The sequence below is a fragment of the Microtus ochrogaster genome, chromosome 5 (genome assembly GCF_000317375.1).
Source record: "Microtus ochrogaster isolate Prairie Vole_2 chromosome 5, MicOch1.0, whole genome shotgun sequence".
Classification (NCBI taxonomy): domain Eukaryota; kingdom Metazoa; phylum Chordata; class Mammalia; order Rodentia; family Cricetidae; genus Microtus; species Microtus ochrogaster.
In genome coordinates, this window is record NC_022012.1 from 2,957,629 (window position 1) to 2,973,663 (window position 16,035).

General features: G+C 44.9%; 1 protein-coding gene across 1 annotated transcript in view; it reads left to right on the top strand.

Annotated features, from left to right (window-relative positions):
- Mmp20 (matrix metallopeptidase 20) overlaps positions 1-16,035 on the top strand; it is a 40,795-nt gene that overhangs the window by 17,082 nt on the left and 7,678 nt on the right. The window contains exons 7-8 of the mRNA XM_005346781.2: positions 5,492-5,628; positions 7,156-7,312. Coding sequence (XP_005346838.1) covers positions 5,492-5,628; positions 7,156-7,312 — 294 coding nt within the window. The remainder of the gene's footprint in view (positions 1-5,491; positions 5,629-7,155; positions 7,313-16,035) is intronic.

The window sequence follows — 16,035 nt, forward strand, 5'->3', positions numbered from 1 at the left end:
GGGATGAGGGCATGTTCAGGAGTGTGCAGGGGTGAGGATGTGTACAGGAGGAGAGCTGTGTGCACAAGTGAGGGTGTGTGCAGGGTGAGGGCATGTGGATGAGTGTGCAGGGGTGAGGATGTGTACAGGAAGAGAGCAGTGTGCAAGGGTGAGGATGTGTACAGGAGGAGAGCCGTGTGCACAAGTGAGGGTGTGTGCGGGTGAGGACGTGTGGATGAGTGTGCAGGGGTGAGGATGTGTACCGGAGGAGAGCAGTGTGCAGGGGTGAGGGTGTATACCGGAGGAGAGCCATGTGCAGAAGTGAGGGTGTGTGCAGGGATGAGGGCATGTGCAGGAGTGAGGATGTGTACAGGAGGAGAGCCATGTGCAGGCATGAGGGTGTGTGCAGGAGTGTGCAGAGATGAGGATGTGTACAGGAGGAGAGCTGTGTGCAGGGGTGAAGGCGTGTTCAGGAGTGTGCAGGACTGAGGATGTGTACAGGAGAGCTGGGGGCAGGGGTGAGGGATGGAGGAAAGCAGGTATTGGGGAGCTAGCTTAGACTAGTTTTGATGTCTTAAGAATCCAGACAAAAAGACAGTTGGTGAGCCAAGACCACTGACTCTGTCACTGCCGAGCTCTCTCTCCTGACTGAGGATGGGCCCTGGCTTCTCTTCATGAGTCATGGCTTATGAGGCTGCATCCCCTGCTCCTCTCATGGGTGTAGACCTCCGAAGCAAACTCCTGACTTCATAACCCACGCCACTCCCACGCCTGCAGTTATAAGTCCACTCACAGCTTCCGTGAACTAAACAATGAATGCATGGTTGACTGGAGGGCCTCTGAAGCAAGTGACTAATAAGCCCCAAAATGAATGCCTTCTCACCCACAGATGTGCTGGTATGTAACTCAAAGTTTTCAGGAACAAGTTTCAAAGGAAACTACTGGTAAACATTGTGCTGAAAACTTCCATAGTAATACCCTTCTCTTCAGACCATGTAAACCTTTCAAATTTTGCATAGTGTCAATTAATAATTAAAATGTAGAATAAAATATGTCTTTAAAATTTTATATAAATAATCATAAGTGCCTTCAGGTTCATAGAGCACTTTATTTTTTAAGACCCCCTTATTCTTTTTATTTTTAATTTTTTATTGAGAAAAAGAAAAAAAATTTTCCACCTCCTCCCAGCCTCCCATTTCCCTCCCCCTCCTCCAACCCTTCTCCCCCTCCCCCAAACTCCTCTCCCCTCCCTCTCCAGTCCATAGAGCAGTCAGGGTTCCCTGCCCTGTGGAAAGTCCAAGGTCCTTCCCCCTCCGTCCAGGTCTAGGAAGGTGAACAACCAAACTGGCTAGGCTCTCACAAAGCCAGAACATGAAGTAGGATCAAAACCCCGTGCCATTGTCCTTGACTTCTCATCAGCCCTCATTGTTCGCCATGTTCAGAGAGTCCGGTTTTATCCCATGCTTTTCAGTCCCAGTCCAGCTGGCCTTGGTGAGCTCCCAATAGATCAGCACCACTGCCTCAGTGGGTGGGTGCCCCCCTCGTGGTCCTGACTTCCTTGTTCATGTTCTCCTTCCTTCTGCTCCTCATTGGGACCTTGGGAGCTCAGTCCAGTGCTCCAATGTGGGTCTCTGTCTCTATCTCCATCCATCGCCAGATGAAGGTTCTATGGTAATATGCAAGATATTCATCAGTATGGCTATAGGATAGGGTCATTTCAGGTTCCCTATCCTCAGCTGCCCTAGGAACTAACTGGGGACCTCGCCTTGGGCTCCTGGGAGCCACTCTAGGTTCAAGTCTCTTGCCAACCCTAAGATGGCTCCCTTAACTAAGAATTGTGCTTCCGTGCTCCCATATCCAGCCTTCCTTTATTCCAATCATCCTGTTTCCCCAAGTTCCCCCCATCCTCCCCTTCTCCCTTTTCTCTCCCCATCTCCCCTTACCCCTCCCATCCCACCCCCAAGATCCCAAGAGCCCCTTATTCTTTTAGGGGACATGTTTGCAATGTTTAAGAGGGGCTCATTGTAACAGGGGTGAAGCTATCACTTTATTCTCCTAGATGGGGTGTCTAGCTTAGTGTCTAGACCTTCCGCCCATGCACTTTGCACATCAGGCTCAATCCCAGGACTGCTCTGGGGTGAGCTGCTGTCTGCAGAACAATCATCATCAAAAGGTAACCTGACTTTGAAAATGCAGTAAAGGTCAATTAAGATGCAGCTGCTCCTTCAACGCCAGTCGTTTCAGGAAGCAGAGGAGCTCTAATAATACTGTGTGGACCAAGAAACCAATTAGAGAGTAGGTAGGAAAAAAGCAGGGTGGGGCCGGCGGTAGAGAAGAGGCCGAAGGAGAACTAGAAGGCAAGGTCTGGGAAGATGAGGCAGCCCTGTCTAGAGGTGGAAAGAAAAGGAAATGGGGTCCAGAAATACAATGGGATGCTCTACAAACCATCCCAGCTCTTGGGTTCCCCAGGTCTGATGGCAGATGCTGTTCATGCTTCTGGACAGCCTTCTGCAGGTCTGAGAATTCTGATCCCATCCCTGGGCACTCCTTCCCACGATGGGCTGAGTACTGGTCACATCTCAGCTCTGACCAGACTGGATGTCATTTGCTCTCTCTAAAACTGTCTTCCTGGTTGTCTAGAGGTATCCAGCAGGCCAGGGTTGTCATACACTCCAGTGGCAAGTGCTCTGCAGCCCAAGGATGTGTGCTTCCAGGAGTGGCTAGACCACCATTTTAAAATGGCATCATTCAACCACTCTTGTTGAATGCCGAGAAGAGTGTTTCCCTAGTGCCTCCCTTTCCTCTGCCGGTCCACAACTTTTAACTCCCGTCTCCTTGGATTTTGCTCTTTCGAGTGTCTTTTATTAGGCCATGGCTCCAGTCCAGCAAGGAGCAGGAGTGATCTCCCCAAAGCTCACCAGCCACCAGGATGGAGTCTTCACTTTATCCCCCTCCTGCTCAGCTGAGTCCCTGCTGCACTTGTTATTGTGACTAGAGATTTTCAGCCATCACCCACCTCCTCTGAGGTTACTTAGTTACCTAACTTTTCCTGATTTGTTCCCAAGGATGCTGGCAGGCCATGTCTGCATGTCTTCTGTGTACTGTTCCTCTTTTTGTACCACACCGCCTGACCCCAAAAGAGCATCCAAAAGAGGAGAAAGGCACCTCTTCCTCCTCTTCCCAGATAAGGATACTGGCTAAGCAGACTCAGGAGGGTGTGGGGCTAATGTGGGTGAGAGACAAGAGATGGGTGCAGCTGTGCTGGGCTCCATGACTTCTGAAAGGGAAGAACATGGGTCTGTCTAGGCAGGTTTGACAAAGATGGTCACAGTGTTCCAACTCCATGAGGGGGGGCAACAGTACAGACTTCCTAAACAATGACCAAAAATTTAGAAAAAATGAAATGTATAATGAATCCCAGGTGTGTCCAGCAGCCCTCATCCATATTACATTGTGTAATCACCCAGCCTTGGTTCTGTACCCACAATATGCATAGTTTACGCTGGGCGTGGTATCTCAGCATGCGATGCCGATGGACACAGCACTGTACCTCACTCCGGTTTCAGACTGTTGAAATTATGTGTTATTGTGACACATACAACATTTTCTGCTTTTATAATACTGTATGGAAAGCAATGATTTTTATCATGTTCCTAAAGTCATCTCTTCTATGGAAGGAAATATCAAGCCAATGTATCTTTGGAATGTTCTATGTTAGGCAAGCAAGCATTTCAACTGGACAGCAAATCTGTCTTAATCATTAATTAGTGATAAAACAAAAATTTATGTGTATGCCAAAAATTAAGATAAATTCTTTATGATTTATCATCAGTAAATGATTAATTTGTATAGCTATTTTATATGCCTATATACCTGGGTTGCTTATATCTTTCTCGGAAATAAAATGGGTCATACATGGCAGAAATTTTAAGAAAGAAACATTCAGCCTGGAAGGTAGTTCTGTGACTTAGCAAGATCCAGAATACAATTCCCAGGGAGAAAAAAAAGGGTCAGCCAACAAGGATGAGATGCCTCAGGATAAAAGTATGAGTGAGACGTGATCCTGCCTGCCCCAGTGTTCCAGAACAGGCACAGAGAAAAGGCCAGGGAGAAGGCTGGCAGTACGTTAATACCATATTTAATGAATTAGAGTTCTAGTAACAGGAAATGTACATTCCATAAGCTATAAAATTCATTGATCAATTATATTCCACTCAACCCTCTGGCATCAGCTGACAAATGTTCATTGGATCTTGATTATGGCAACCACCAGGTACACAAAGATAAATAGTGCGGTAATAAATACCAGCTGGTTGGTGATATCACGTTCTACTATTGTCCCTTCCTTATCAAAGGTTAGATTACGGATGTTGACATCTGTCTGCTGCATTACATAGTTCCTGTGTGTCCTAACCTGTCTTTTGCCAACAAGTCTTGATTGAAGAAAGTTCCATTTTAAATTCTTTATTCAATTTTAATTCATCTTTTGCTTTAATATGCTGAATTGATGTTCTATTGCTTTCTTATCTACCAAACATAAGTTTTCTTCATCCACTGGTTAATGAAGAGCTTTTGTGATAATTTACATTTAATAGATAGCACTATATAGACTATAGCACCGCGCAGAATGTGCACATTGTAATGGAACTATTGAAACAGTATTTCCTGTCTTTGGAGCCACTGATACTGTGAGCCATGCTGTCTCTTCCGTTAGCTACTCCAAATTCTGAGAGCACTCCCCAGCCTTGACTGTGATAACCAACATTGTCAGCAGACATTCGAATCCTGTGTCGCCGAGGGCACAGATATTAGAATCAGAGTGGCTACCGTGCTCCAGGTTAGTCCTCACAGTTCTGACACCCGGAAGAGCCCTGAGCCACACTTAGCTGCCTGCCCTCAGCACTGCTCTCTGTGCACGGCAGTCGCCGTCTGAGTCCCATTGCTTCCGATGAAAAGTAGTCTTTAGGTTTTCCCAGTCATTTGTTCATTTTCCAGTTTATTTTGGAGATTTTAGTTCTGGAAACACCAGAATGGAATACAAAAGAGAAATTGGTGTGTAATGATCTTTGGGGGTAAAGGGTATGTGTTCCATGAATACCCATGCTCTACCATCTATGTTCTGAACACCCTCACATAAGTGAAGTCTCAGAGGTCCTAATACAATCAGAAAGAAGAAGAAATTGTTTAAAAGGTTAAAAGATGAAACCAGACATGACAGCAAACCCCAGGAACATAGCACACAGGAGGTGGAAACCCAAGCACCGGAAATTCAACGTTATCCTTGATGAGTTTGAGACCAGCCTGGGTGGGATTCATGAGACCCTGTTTCAAAAATAATAATAGTGATAGTAGCAGTAGTAGAAGTAATATAATGTGTTATACTCTAAATCACGGCAAAGGGCAATGGGGATTTCACAATGTTCTCTGCCAATGACTTCAGTACCATTTCAGTTTCCACAATCTAAGATCTCAACCAATCCTTGATGTTGATTTCTTCTGGCCCACCCAATAGGATTTTCTGGAGAAGACAGGTGCACTTGGCAGCAGGAATTCGGCCCAACACCATCACCAGCTCTTTCCCCCAGCTCATGTCCAACGTGGATGCAGCTTATGAAGTGCCTGAGCGAGGCCTTGCTTTCTTCTTCAAAGGTATCTGCAGAGAAATGCCAAGGCCTTGCTGCCATGCCTGTGTGACTCGGTGCTCTTGGGCAGGTTTCAGTTGCTCCTTCTCAGGCTGGGTACTAAATGTCACTCACACTGTTGTAGCCATGGCAGGAATGGCAGTGACTATCAGCAGACCTATAGCATGGGAGGAGGAAGGTGGAGTTAGAGAGAAGCCATGGAGCAGCTGGAGACAGACTGCTGAATCTTTGCTGGTAGGCCACTACCTTGTGGTGATGCACAGATTAATAGCAATGGGTTAAATTAATATGTAAGAGTTAGCCAATAAGATATTAGAGCTAATGGGCCAAGCAGTGATTTAATTAACATGGTTTCTGTGTGAATGTTTTGGGTTACACTAATCTGTTGCAGCAGGCCACTTGTTTGTCCCAGTTGCCCAGAACCGAAATGACCACTCAGAAAACCATATTATTTGCAATACTGTTTGGCCAATAGCTTAAGTGCATTTTTGGCTAAACTCATATCCTAAACTAACCCATCTGTATTAATCTGTGTATCCCCACGAGGTCATGGCCTACCAGCAAAGTTTTAGTGCTTCTGTCTCTGGTGGCAGTGGCTCCATCCATGACCTCTCTCTCTCTCTGTCTCTGTCTCTGTCTCTCTGTCTCTCTGTCTCTGTCTCTCTCTGTCTCTCTCTGTCTCTCTCTGTCTCTCTTTCTCTCTCTCTGCCTTCCTTCTCCCAGCATTCAGTTGTTTTCCCCGCCTACCAAGTTCTGCCCTATCAACAGGCCAACGCAGTTTCTTTATTCGTTAAACAAAAAACCCCACATAGACAGAAGGACCTCCCACACCACCTCAGCACCAGTCCTTGGGCTTAGTCGGCACCATGCTACATGATCAGAACTAGGGGCTTACAACCAGGCCCTGGCCTCCTGGTTTAGAACAACATGGCACACTCTAGTGAGACCCTTTAACATTCCTTGGAATCCTTGCTACAAAGTCATGCGTAGAGCAGCTGGTGGGACACGAACTCCTGTGACTTAGGGTGACAAACCCACAGGCATCCAATCTCTGGCTTCAACCCTTTGTTATTTGAATAACATTGAGACATTATCCAGCTTTCATGAGATTTTATTTCTCATCTGCAAAGTGATTGGAAAAAGACCAATCTTGAACATATGTCTCAGCAGTAGATGGTCAAGCAAAGTCACCTGGAACACACTGACTGTGGCTTTGTTGACAGAAGACTGTTGTCAACTTAAGTGAAAAACTTCATTGGATGTCACTTCTCTCCTGTTCTTTGTGGGTACATGAAGGTGAGGGAAGTTTATTTTAAAAAAATGTACTGAAAACACAAAGGTGCTAAGTGTAAGAAGACACAAATTTCTCAAGATATAAATGTAGCCATGCTTGGGGAAGTTTGAAGTCTAGAGTAGGAGATACCTATATCCACATGTACCCGGCCCACTTATGATCCAGGACACAGTGTCTTCACGGGTGAAACGGCTTGATGAGTGCAGCAGAATCTCTGCAGACTCCACCCTTTGCTTCCAGGTCCGCACTATTGGATCACACGAGGATTCCAGATGCAAGGTCCTCCCCGGACAATTTATGACTTCGGGCTGCCAAGGCGTGTGCAGCGAATAGATGCTGCGGTCTACCTCAGGAAGCCCCAGAAGACCCTCTTCTTTGTGGGAGAGGAATACTACAGGTATGGTTTTACCCCTTCATTTCTTCAGATGTAAATGATGGGAAGGGAAAAAAATATCTTTCGCAAAACCTCGGACAGGCATGCTGTTTGACTTCTTGGCCAAGGGCGGTCTTTAAGATACAGAGCAATAGGCAACCATTAGATTGTCTTTAGGACCAGTGTTGTAATATTTTAGTGAATTCATTAACTTGGCCCCAGTGAGCTGAAAGAGTGGAACTGGTGTCTCCAGGTTCATCACTACCATGTAGAAATGCCTGATTCCACCATTACATAAGATCATAGAAACCTTTATGATTTGAAGCAGAAATGGAGGTGGTCACAACAGAGGTGGAAGAGAGCTTTTCTTAAAGGAAAGGCTTCAGAGAAGTCTTCTATCCAAATTAGAAAATAAATACTTCTCACATGAGGGAAGCCATGTATAATCTTCATGGCTGTCCTTCAAAGGTCACAGTGAGCAGATCTGCCTAAGGTCAGACCCAGCATCCAGTCAATGCACATAGGGCCACACCACAGCTACCAGCTAAGGTTCTGGGAACTGATTAAGGCTCTCTGCCGAACACCCACAAAGACCACCTCAGCACCCCCACTACCATCCCTGCTTCTGTTCCCACCTTGCTGTTGCTCATTTCCATGAACATCAAACAAGAAGTGAAAACAGGTTCTAAGCAGGTTAACTGTGACAAACACCATGTGTCCATGGTGGGGCTCTAAAGGAAATCAGGAAAGGAGAGCACCCAGCTTGGTAGAGAGAACTTTTGTCTCATTCTATGTTCTTTATCGATCATCTATCCATATCCATATCCATCCATCTATCCATCCATCATCCATCCATTCATCCATCCATTCATCTATCATCCATCCATCCATCCACCCATCATCTATCCACATCCATCCACCCATCATCTATCCACATCCATCCATCCATCATCTATCCACATCCATCCATCCATCTATCATCTATCCATATCCATATCCATCCATCCATCATCTATCCACATCCATCCATCCATCCATCCATCCATCATCTATCCATATCCATCCGTCAATCCATCCGTCTGTCCGTCCGTCCAACTATCATCTATCCCTATCTATCTATCTATCCATCTATCTATCTATCTATCTATCTATCTATCTATCTATCTATCTATCTATCATTTTAGTTTGCTTTCTTTCTCGAGACAGGGTTTCTGTGTGCAGCCCTGGCTGTCCTGGAACTCACTCTATAAACCAAGCTGGCCTCCAATTCAGTGATCCTCTGGCCCCTGACTCCCAAGTGCTGGGATTAAAGGTGTATGCCTTTGTGTCTGGCATGATTTTATGTTATCTCACTTAAACAACCATTTTCAAAAGAAATTGGCAGAAAGAAACCTCTCTCTTATCTTTTCCCACCTGACTGACACTTTCCTTCTTAATCTGGATAAAAGAAAGTAGTGCAATTAGTGAACACATATTTCAGGAGGATTTTATTATTTTATGAAAACCCAAACAGTAGAGGACCCTACTGACTCCTCTCGTTGACAGGGAGCCCTGGAAGTGTTGCTCAAATCACTGTATACTTCCTGAGAGAACTGTGGCTGCAGGTCCAGCGTACACCGCTATGCCAGCTCCTGTTTTCTCAGAACCTCCCATCTGAAACATGATCCTGAAATCCATCAAAGGACACATCAGTGTCTTCACGTTAGAGTGCATTCCACAGGCTTTCTCTACCACCAGCTCTGTGCTGACAAGGCCGGCGAGTGGATGGATAGATGTCTGTATGAGCGGGCATGGGAGTACACGTGAAGACTGTTCAGTCTGTTCCTCAGTGCTCAGGGCCTGATCTCACTGAAGGGCTCACCTGCACTAACGCAGTCTGTCTTCATGTTGTGGCCCACCACAATACTCGGTGAAGGACGCTGAGTGGAGGGTGTTGAGGGCATAAGTCTCAGATTCTCTGAGGTAGGGATTGGGGGGGGGAGCATCTCTGGTTTCATGATCTCCAATGCCATCAGCGGAAACAGCAGTGCACCTTCGATCTGGATTTCCATGACTGTCTATGAAGGAAGTGTCTTCATGTATTATTATCTATTTATGTTTCTCAGGAGGTGCACATGCTATGGCACTGTGTACAGATCAGAGGACAGCTCTCCAGTTCACATCTCCCCTTCCACCATGGGAGTCTCAGGGATTTAACTCTAGTGTCAGGCATGGCAGCAGGTGCTTCTATCTGCTGAGCTGTCTAGCAAGCCAAGAGTGTTCGGTAATCTAGATTAGGAGAACCCCTTACCAAGTTGATCTGGGACACTAACTTAAATGTTAATGAGCTCATTTTGCCTCTTAGGGAAGGAAGGCACCTTCCACGGAGTTAGGTGGCATGACGTTGCCATGTGTTCAGACACTGGGACAGGATCTGGAGAGCAGGGAGTGAAAATCTTAGCGATAGTAAACCCCCATCATAACTTATAGGCAGTCACTTTTACATCTGTGGTCATTAACAAATGATTAATTTAACCTTGGTATCCCTCTGAGCAGCAAGGAAGTCAACGAGGATATCAAAGGAAGTTCCTGTTAAACTGTGGCAGGCCTGGCGTTAGACTGTAACTACTGTCGTTGCCAAAGCACAGACACATGTATGCACGGCAGGAATCCGCTGATTTATGCTCTGCTGTGTGCACTAAGTCCAGAATGAAAAAAACTACTGGCAGTCCTGTTGGTAAAGCCTTGCAAAGCCTCATGCCCACAGCACAGTTGTCACGCCAGCCCTTCCGTTGCTTAGAAAGTGAGGTCAGCTGCAGGTGACAGGGATGCCCCCACCCCCAAATCACTGGGATTCTGATACCTAAGGCTTTTTTAATAAACATCAAACAGCTTGAGCAGAACCCCAGCTGGAACTCTGTGCATCTTCAGATATTCTGTCCCCATATGTTTTATCTTGTTACATTTTTCTTTTTTATTTTCTACAGGGGGTAGGGCACATGCCACGGTGCACATGTGGAGGTCAGTTCTTTCCTTCCGCCATGGGGTCCTGGGGACTGGGCTCAGGTTACCAGGCTCAGCAGGAAGTGACTTCACACACTAAGCTAACCAAATTCTAAACACGTGCCTTCCATTCCTGTGCTTGCCTCAGGATTTGAGATGGCTTGTAGGTAGGAGCATATTCAATACTTCTTGTAAAAAGAAAAATTTGAAAAAGAAGGCAAAAGAAACAAATGAAGTTTCAAGCCAAGCATGGGGCCACACTAAAATACCCAGAAGGCCACGTGCTTTAAGGCATGGAGCAAGATCTCTCGAATCCCCACAGACCATGGGTAAGAGCTTACTTGCCTTAGTTACTTGCCAAGCTCCATCTCAGTCTCCATGTTAAAGCAGGCTGTGATACAAACAAAAATTAAATTAAGCCTCTTAGTGTGGAAAAACTCCATGAGCTCTCAAGATTTGGGTTTGATTTAGTGAACGAAGTGCACAAGAAAATGGTTGAAGAATTTCCACCATAGGGGACTGAGGGTAGCTGGGGCTGCTCAGTTCAGGCCTTGGCTTATCACACAGCAGCGACTTACAGGAAGTGTCACACACAGAATTCAGGGGAAATCTCAAAGAGCACTTGACTAAGTTGGCACCCTGACGTCACCAGATCACATCTCAAGAATGTGTGTGCCAATAATAGAATATATTAAATTAATAACTTAGTAAGCTTGGCTACGCAGGGCTGTTTCTCACACGCCGTGCTCCCTTTACTCTTTCCCTTCCACTTTCTAGCAGCCCCTGCCGGCCAGACAGATGTTTCTCTTTCTTCCGTTGTCAACAGCTGACTTCTCCTTCAGTCTTCTCCTTTATCCACCAACAGCAACAGGATGGAGGTGTCTAGGGTCCTCATGGGGTGCAAGTGCCCTTGTCTCCATAATTCTTTGTTATGATCAATGATTTCTCAGTTTATGTGGGGTGATTTGCACATCCACAGATCCCGTCCCCTTTCCCTTCACATTGGCAGTGCAGACACAGGCTGGCAATATGGTAGGCTGGTTCCTCGCTGCCGTAAAGAACACGTTTCCCACATCTCTTTTCTGGATGCCGCTCTAATCCCAGAAATGTTTTCATTTAAAGGTTTTCTGTTTAGTTACCATAGAGAAATAAATAGTAAGTGGGAAAAGTGAGAGCAGTTAAGTAAAATTAGTTACTTATGAATGTCTTAAAACAACTCATCACGACCACACTTCATTAAGCCTAGCTATGGGGTATGAGTACGTCCTAGACTCACTACTGGAATCTTGATACTCCAAGGAAGGCAGTTTCCAGATACTCGGGTTAAACTCAGGACTGAGGACAGAACTCAGCAGTGATGTACTACCGAGCCAACTTTGAGCCTTGAGTTCTAGCAGTGCCCTGAACTCCCCTAGCAAGTGTGAGGCCCTAATCTCAATCTGCAACACTGTCCCAGCAACGCTGAGGTCCTGAGTTTAACCCGCAGGGTAGCAAACCCGAGGTGTGAGCAGGAACACGAGAGCTGACCAGCAATGATCAGGCTAGCTCTCCATCTCTTTGTTTACAGAACAGAGCCAGAAACTGTACTCACTTTGGAATTACTGAACTGAAAGATTAAAAAAAAAAAAGTGTGATGCCTGTCACTTGATACGTGCTCATAAATCATCCTACAGATCTATAGATAAATAATTAACAGAAGTTCAAGTGCAAAAGCACTCTCATGGGAGGCGGCGTGGCTTTCAGAGAGCCAGATCAAAGAGGAAGCAGGTGGTCTAGCAAAGGTATCAGGAAAGAGTCCCTGGAGGAAGTGGTAGCTGCACCCTCTGTGAGAGCTGCGTGGGAGTTTCCCAGGCAGGAGTGGGGGGAGCGGGTGGCTTCCAGGCAGAGAGCAGCTGATGTAAGGCACTGAGACAGGAACAGGCTGCGAGGGGGGAACCACAGGTGACTCATTCCACACTGTAGGAGGGACACCGTCCAAGACAAGCAGGGAGAACAGTTGGGGAGGAGCCTTGACTTTCCACATGATCCACGTCAACTCTATAGAAGGGTGGGGCATAGTCAAATACCTTAAATAAGAGGTTATCTGGACGTGTCAACTCTGGAGGGTGGGGGCATAGTCAAATACCTTAAATAAGAGGTTATCTGGATGCGTTTTGTGACATAGAAATATCACTCTATCAGCACTGTGAATGCCTGGAAGTCAAAGGAGCGAGACCACGAACCACAGAAAGCCTATTCAAAGTGTTCAAAGAAGTAACTCATGCCTCAAAGCTATCATTTAAACACAAAGAGAGGCTGGGCAAGCTGGTGCACGCCTTTAGTCCCGGTGTGTGGAGGCAAAGGCAGAAGGATCTCTGTGAGTTCAAGGTCAGCCAGAGCTGCTTAGTGAGAGCCTCTTTAAAAGAGATTTGGGATGGAAAATAGATCCATACAAAGAAACAGAATATTCTCAAGGAAACAAAGTCTGAGAGAATTTGTGACTTGCTGACTTGCCTTACAAGAAATAATTGAAGTTGTTTATGCTGAAGGCAAGTGATCCTAAATAATACACACACACTCACACAAGTACACATTCACACAGCACAGAAAATGTAATTATGAATCAACAGAATAATATTAATGTGCTTCCTCTTCTGTCTTCTCTTAACTGATTTGGAAATCAGTTTAATTAACATATACACATCCTAGCACACATAGAATTATCACTGCTTGTGTGGAAGAAAGCTGTTTTGAGCGATGGAACTGACACCAAGTGATAACACACACAGAGTGTTGATGAGACAGGAAGGCTAGTGTAACAAAAAATGCAGATACTTGCATTCTTATCCCTGAGCATCATTGCAAAATATGCAATTATACAAAATTGTGGTTATAAAAATTAGTTACAGCCTGCAATATGTGTTGCGAAATCACAGGAAGAAAATAGAGCAATTTAAAATCTCTGTCTTACTGAGCTAAGACACTTTGAGCCTTGAGTGCGTATGTATACATGTGTGTGCGTTTGCTCCAGCACAGGGACACGGTGTGCATGCGGACCCCGGAGGACAGCCTGGGGTCTTGTTCATACTAGCTACCTTTTTGTTTTCTTAAGTCTTACTGGGCTGGGACTTGCTAAGTAGGCCAGGTTTGCTGGCCACTGAGCCCAGGGACACTCTGTCTCTACCTTCCCAGCACTGGGATAATTACCTCGTGTCACCATGCCCAGCTTTTTGAATGAGTGCTGTGCAGTGAACTTGAATGCCCAGGCTTGCATAGCAAACATTTTGCCAAGTGAGCCACCTCCACGGCCCCAGAAGCTGAGCTTTTGACATGAACACACATATGGAACAAGGTATCATGCGGTGTGCCTGCAATCCCGGCTCTTGGAAAGTGGGGGCAAGAGGACCAGTGTGTAAGGTCACCCACAGCTGTGTAATAAATTTGAGGCCAGCCTGGCCCACATTAAACTCTGTCAAAAAAAAAAAACTCAGAAACTCAATGGCAAAAAGATATACATGACAAACCCAGGAGTAACCACTAATGAAATAATTTAAGAAAATAATAAGTTTAAATGCTGCTTTAGAAAATTTTCGCTAATACAAAGAAAACAGCATGTGATGTATAGAAAATGGAAGATGAGAGAGCAGGTGTAAATCTAACTTCTTCAATATCATCAATAATACACAGCATAGCAGTGATTATCAGATTAGATTTAAAAATAAATAAGATCTAATTACATGGTGTCTACCAGTGACAGATTTATTTGTTTGTTTGTTTTTCATCTATTTAATTGTTGGCGGGAAGGCTCGCATGCCATTGCGTGCTTGTTCAAATCAGAGGACAGCTTGCAGGAGCAGCTTTCTCCTTGTCACATATGGGTCCTCCCGATGGAGCTCAGCGTTCCACTGGGGGGCAAGTGCCTTTCGCTGCCGAGTCGGACACTGCAGGTGTTGGCCACCATTCCCAGCCACTTCCTTCTTTTTCTCTTTTTGAGATTTATTTATTTATATTTTTATATATGGTTGTTTTGCCTGCTTGTATGTCTGTGTACCACATGCATGCAGTGTCTGTGAAAGCTGGAAGAGGGTCTCCTTAGACTGGAGTTACAGGTGGTTGTGGCCCTGTGTGGGTACTGGGAATGGAACCCAGGTCCTCTAGATGGGAAGCCAGAGCTCTTAATCACTGAGCCATCTCTCTAGCCCCTGGTTCCTTTGTAATAGCTAAAGACTACCACAATATCTGTCAACTGTTGTCTAACTAAAAAGTTATATAAACTCTTGTTTCATTTTTAGTTTTGACTTCTAATGTGTTGTTCAACCCAGAGACAGTTAGCTTTCTGTTGAGTTCGTCTGTTGGGATTAGGTCCTGCCAGATGCCAGTATTGTGTACCGTGGATGGTCAAAGGAAATTGCTTTGTTTATTAAGAAAATTTAATTACGATGGTTATTTGTAAGTTATTTGAGCATATCTCTAAATACAGAGAATTTTGTCTGATCTTATCTAAGAGGAGACTTTGTAACTTTTCAATAATTGGATATCGATTCAAACTTGCCTGTGACTCAAGCATAGCAAATAATTTCCTATATGAAATGGCATTTTGAGCTGGGGTGTAGCTCAGTGGGAGCCCATTTGCCTATCACGTGAGTTCAACCCTCACACTTTAAGGGAAACACCAGAGAGGACATTCTATGATTGGAGTTTTCAGTCAGACAGTCCCCATTCGGGTGTGCTGACCTCTGGAGACATCAGACAGTCCCCGTTCGGGTGTGCTGTCCTCTGGAGTGAGACATCAGACAGTCCCCATTCGGGTGTGCTGACCTCTGGAGACATCAGACAGTCCCCATTCAGGTGTGCTGACCTCTGCTTTTTCCCTCCCTACTGAATACAGAGAAGTTACAATCCATTCTCTCTTTTCATGCTATCAACTGTTGCTTTTTACTACAAAGGCAGTGTTATGACTACAGACACAAATACTCATATCCCACTGATGGAGTGAATCTTGAACCCTATAATTTGTTCCTCCTTTGGGGGTAAATGGCTTTTGTCCTTACAATTGTTCTGTTAATACACAGCTATCATTTTTATATTTATTGATTTCAATGTTTTTGTAGCTTTAGTTTCTGATAAGTGGTTTATGGACATGGTATTTTTTTTCTGTTTATAGGAGGTCGTGTTTTTTAGACAGTATCTCTCTATGCAGATCACATTAGCCTCAAACCCTCAGCAATCCTTCTGCCTCAGCCTCCTGACTGCTAGGACTACAAGCATGTGCCGCCACACCCAACTAGCATGTTATTAAGTAAGAAAGCATTTAGTTCAAAGCAACTATAGCAAAACTTTCCATATTTTTGAATTACTGATAATTTTGAATCTCCTGTTCTGCTCACCACGTACACCCTGTTCATTTTGCTCACACTTGCCTCTGCATGTTAAGAGGTCACTAGCCAGGCCTGGTGCTTGCTGTCACAGAAGAGCTACATGTATCGTGTGAATTTGGACATACTGCCACGTGCGTGTGCTTGACCAAGTTTCTTTAACTTTATAAAAATAGCTGACAGTTTTTGTGGTGATCAACTGTTCCTTAAAAATGTTCTATAATGCACACACCTGCATGCACACATATGCATACACACGCACATGCAAACGCATACATATGCACACACCTGCATGCACACATCTGCATACACACACATGCATGCAAACGCATACATATGCACACACAATGCTAGATTAAATTTAAATAAATTTTTAAAATAGTTACAAATTCTTTTTTTTTTTATTTTTTT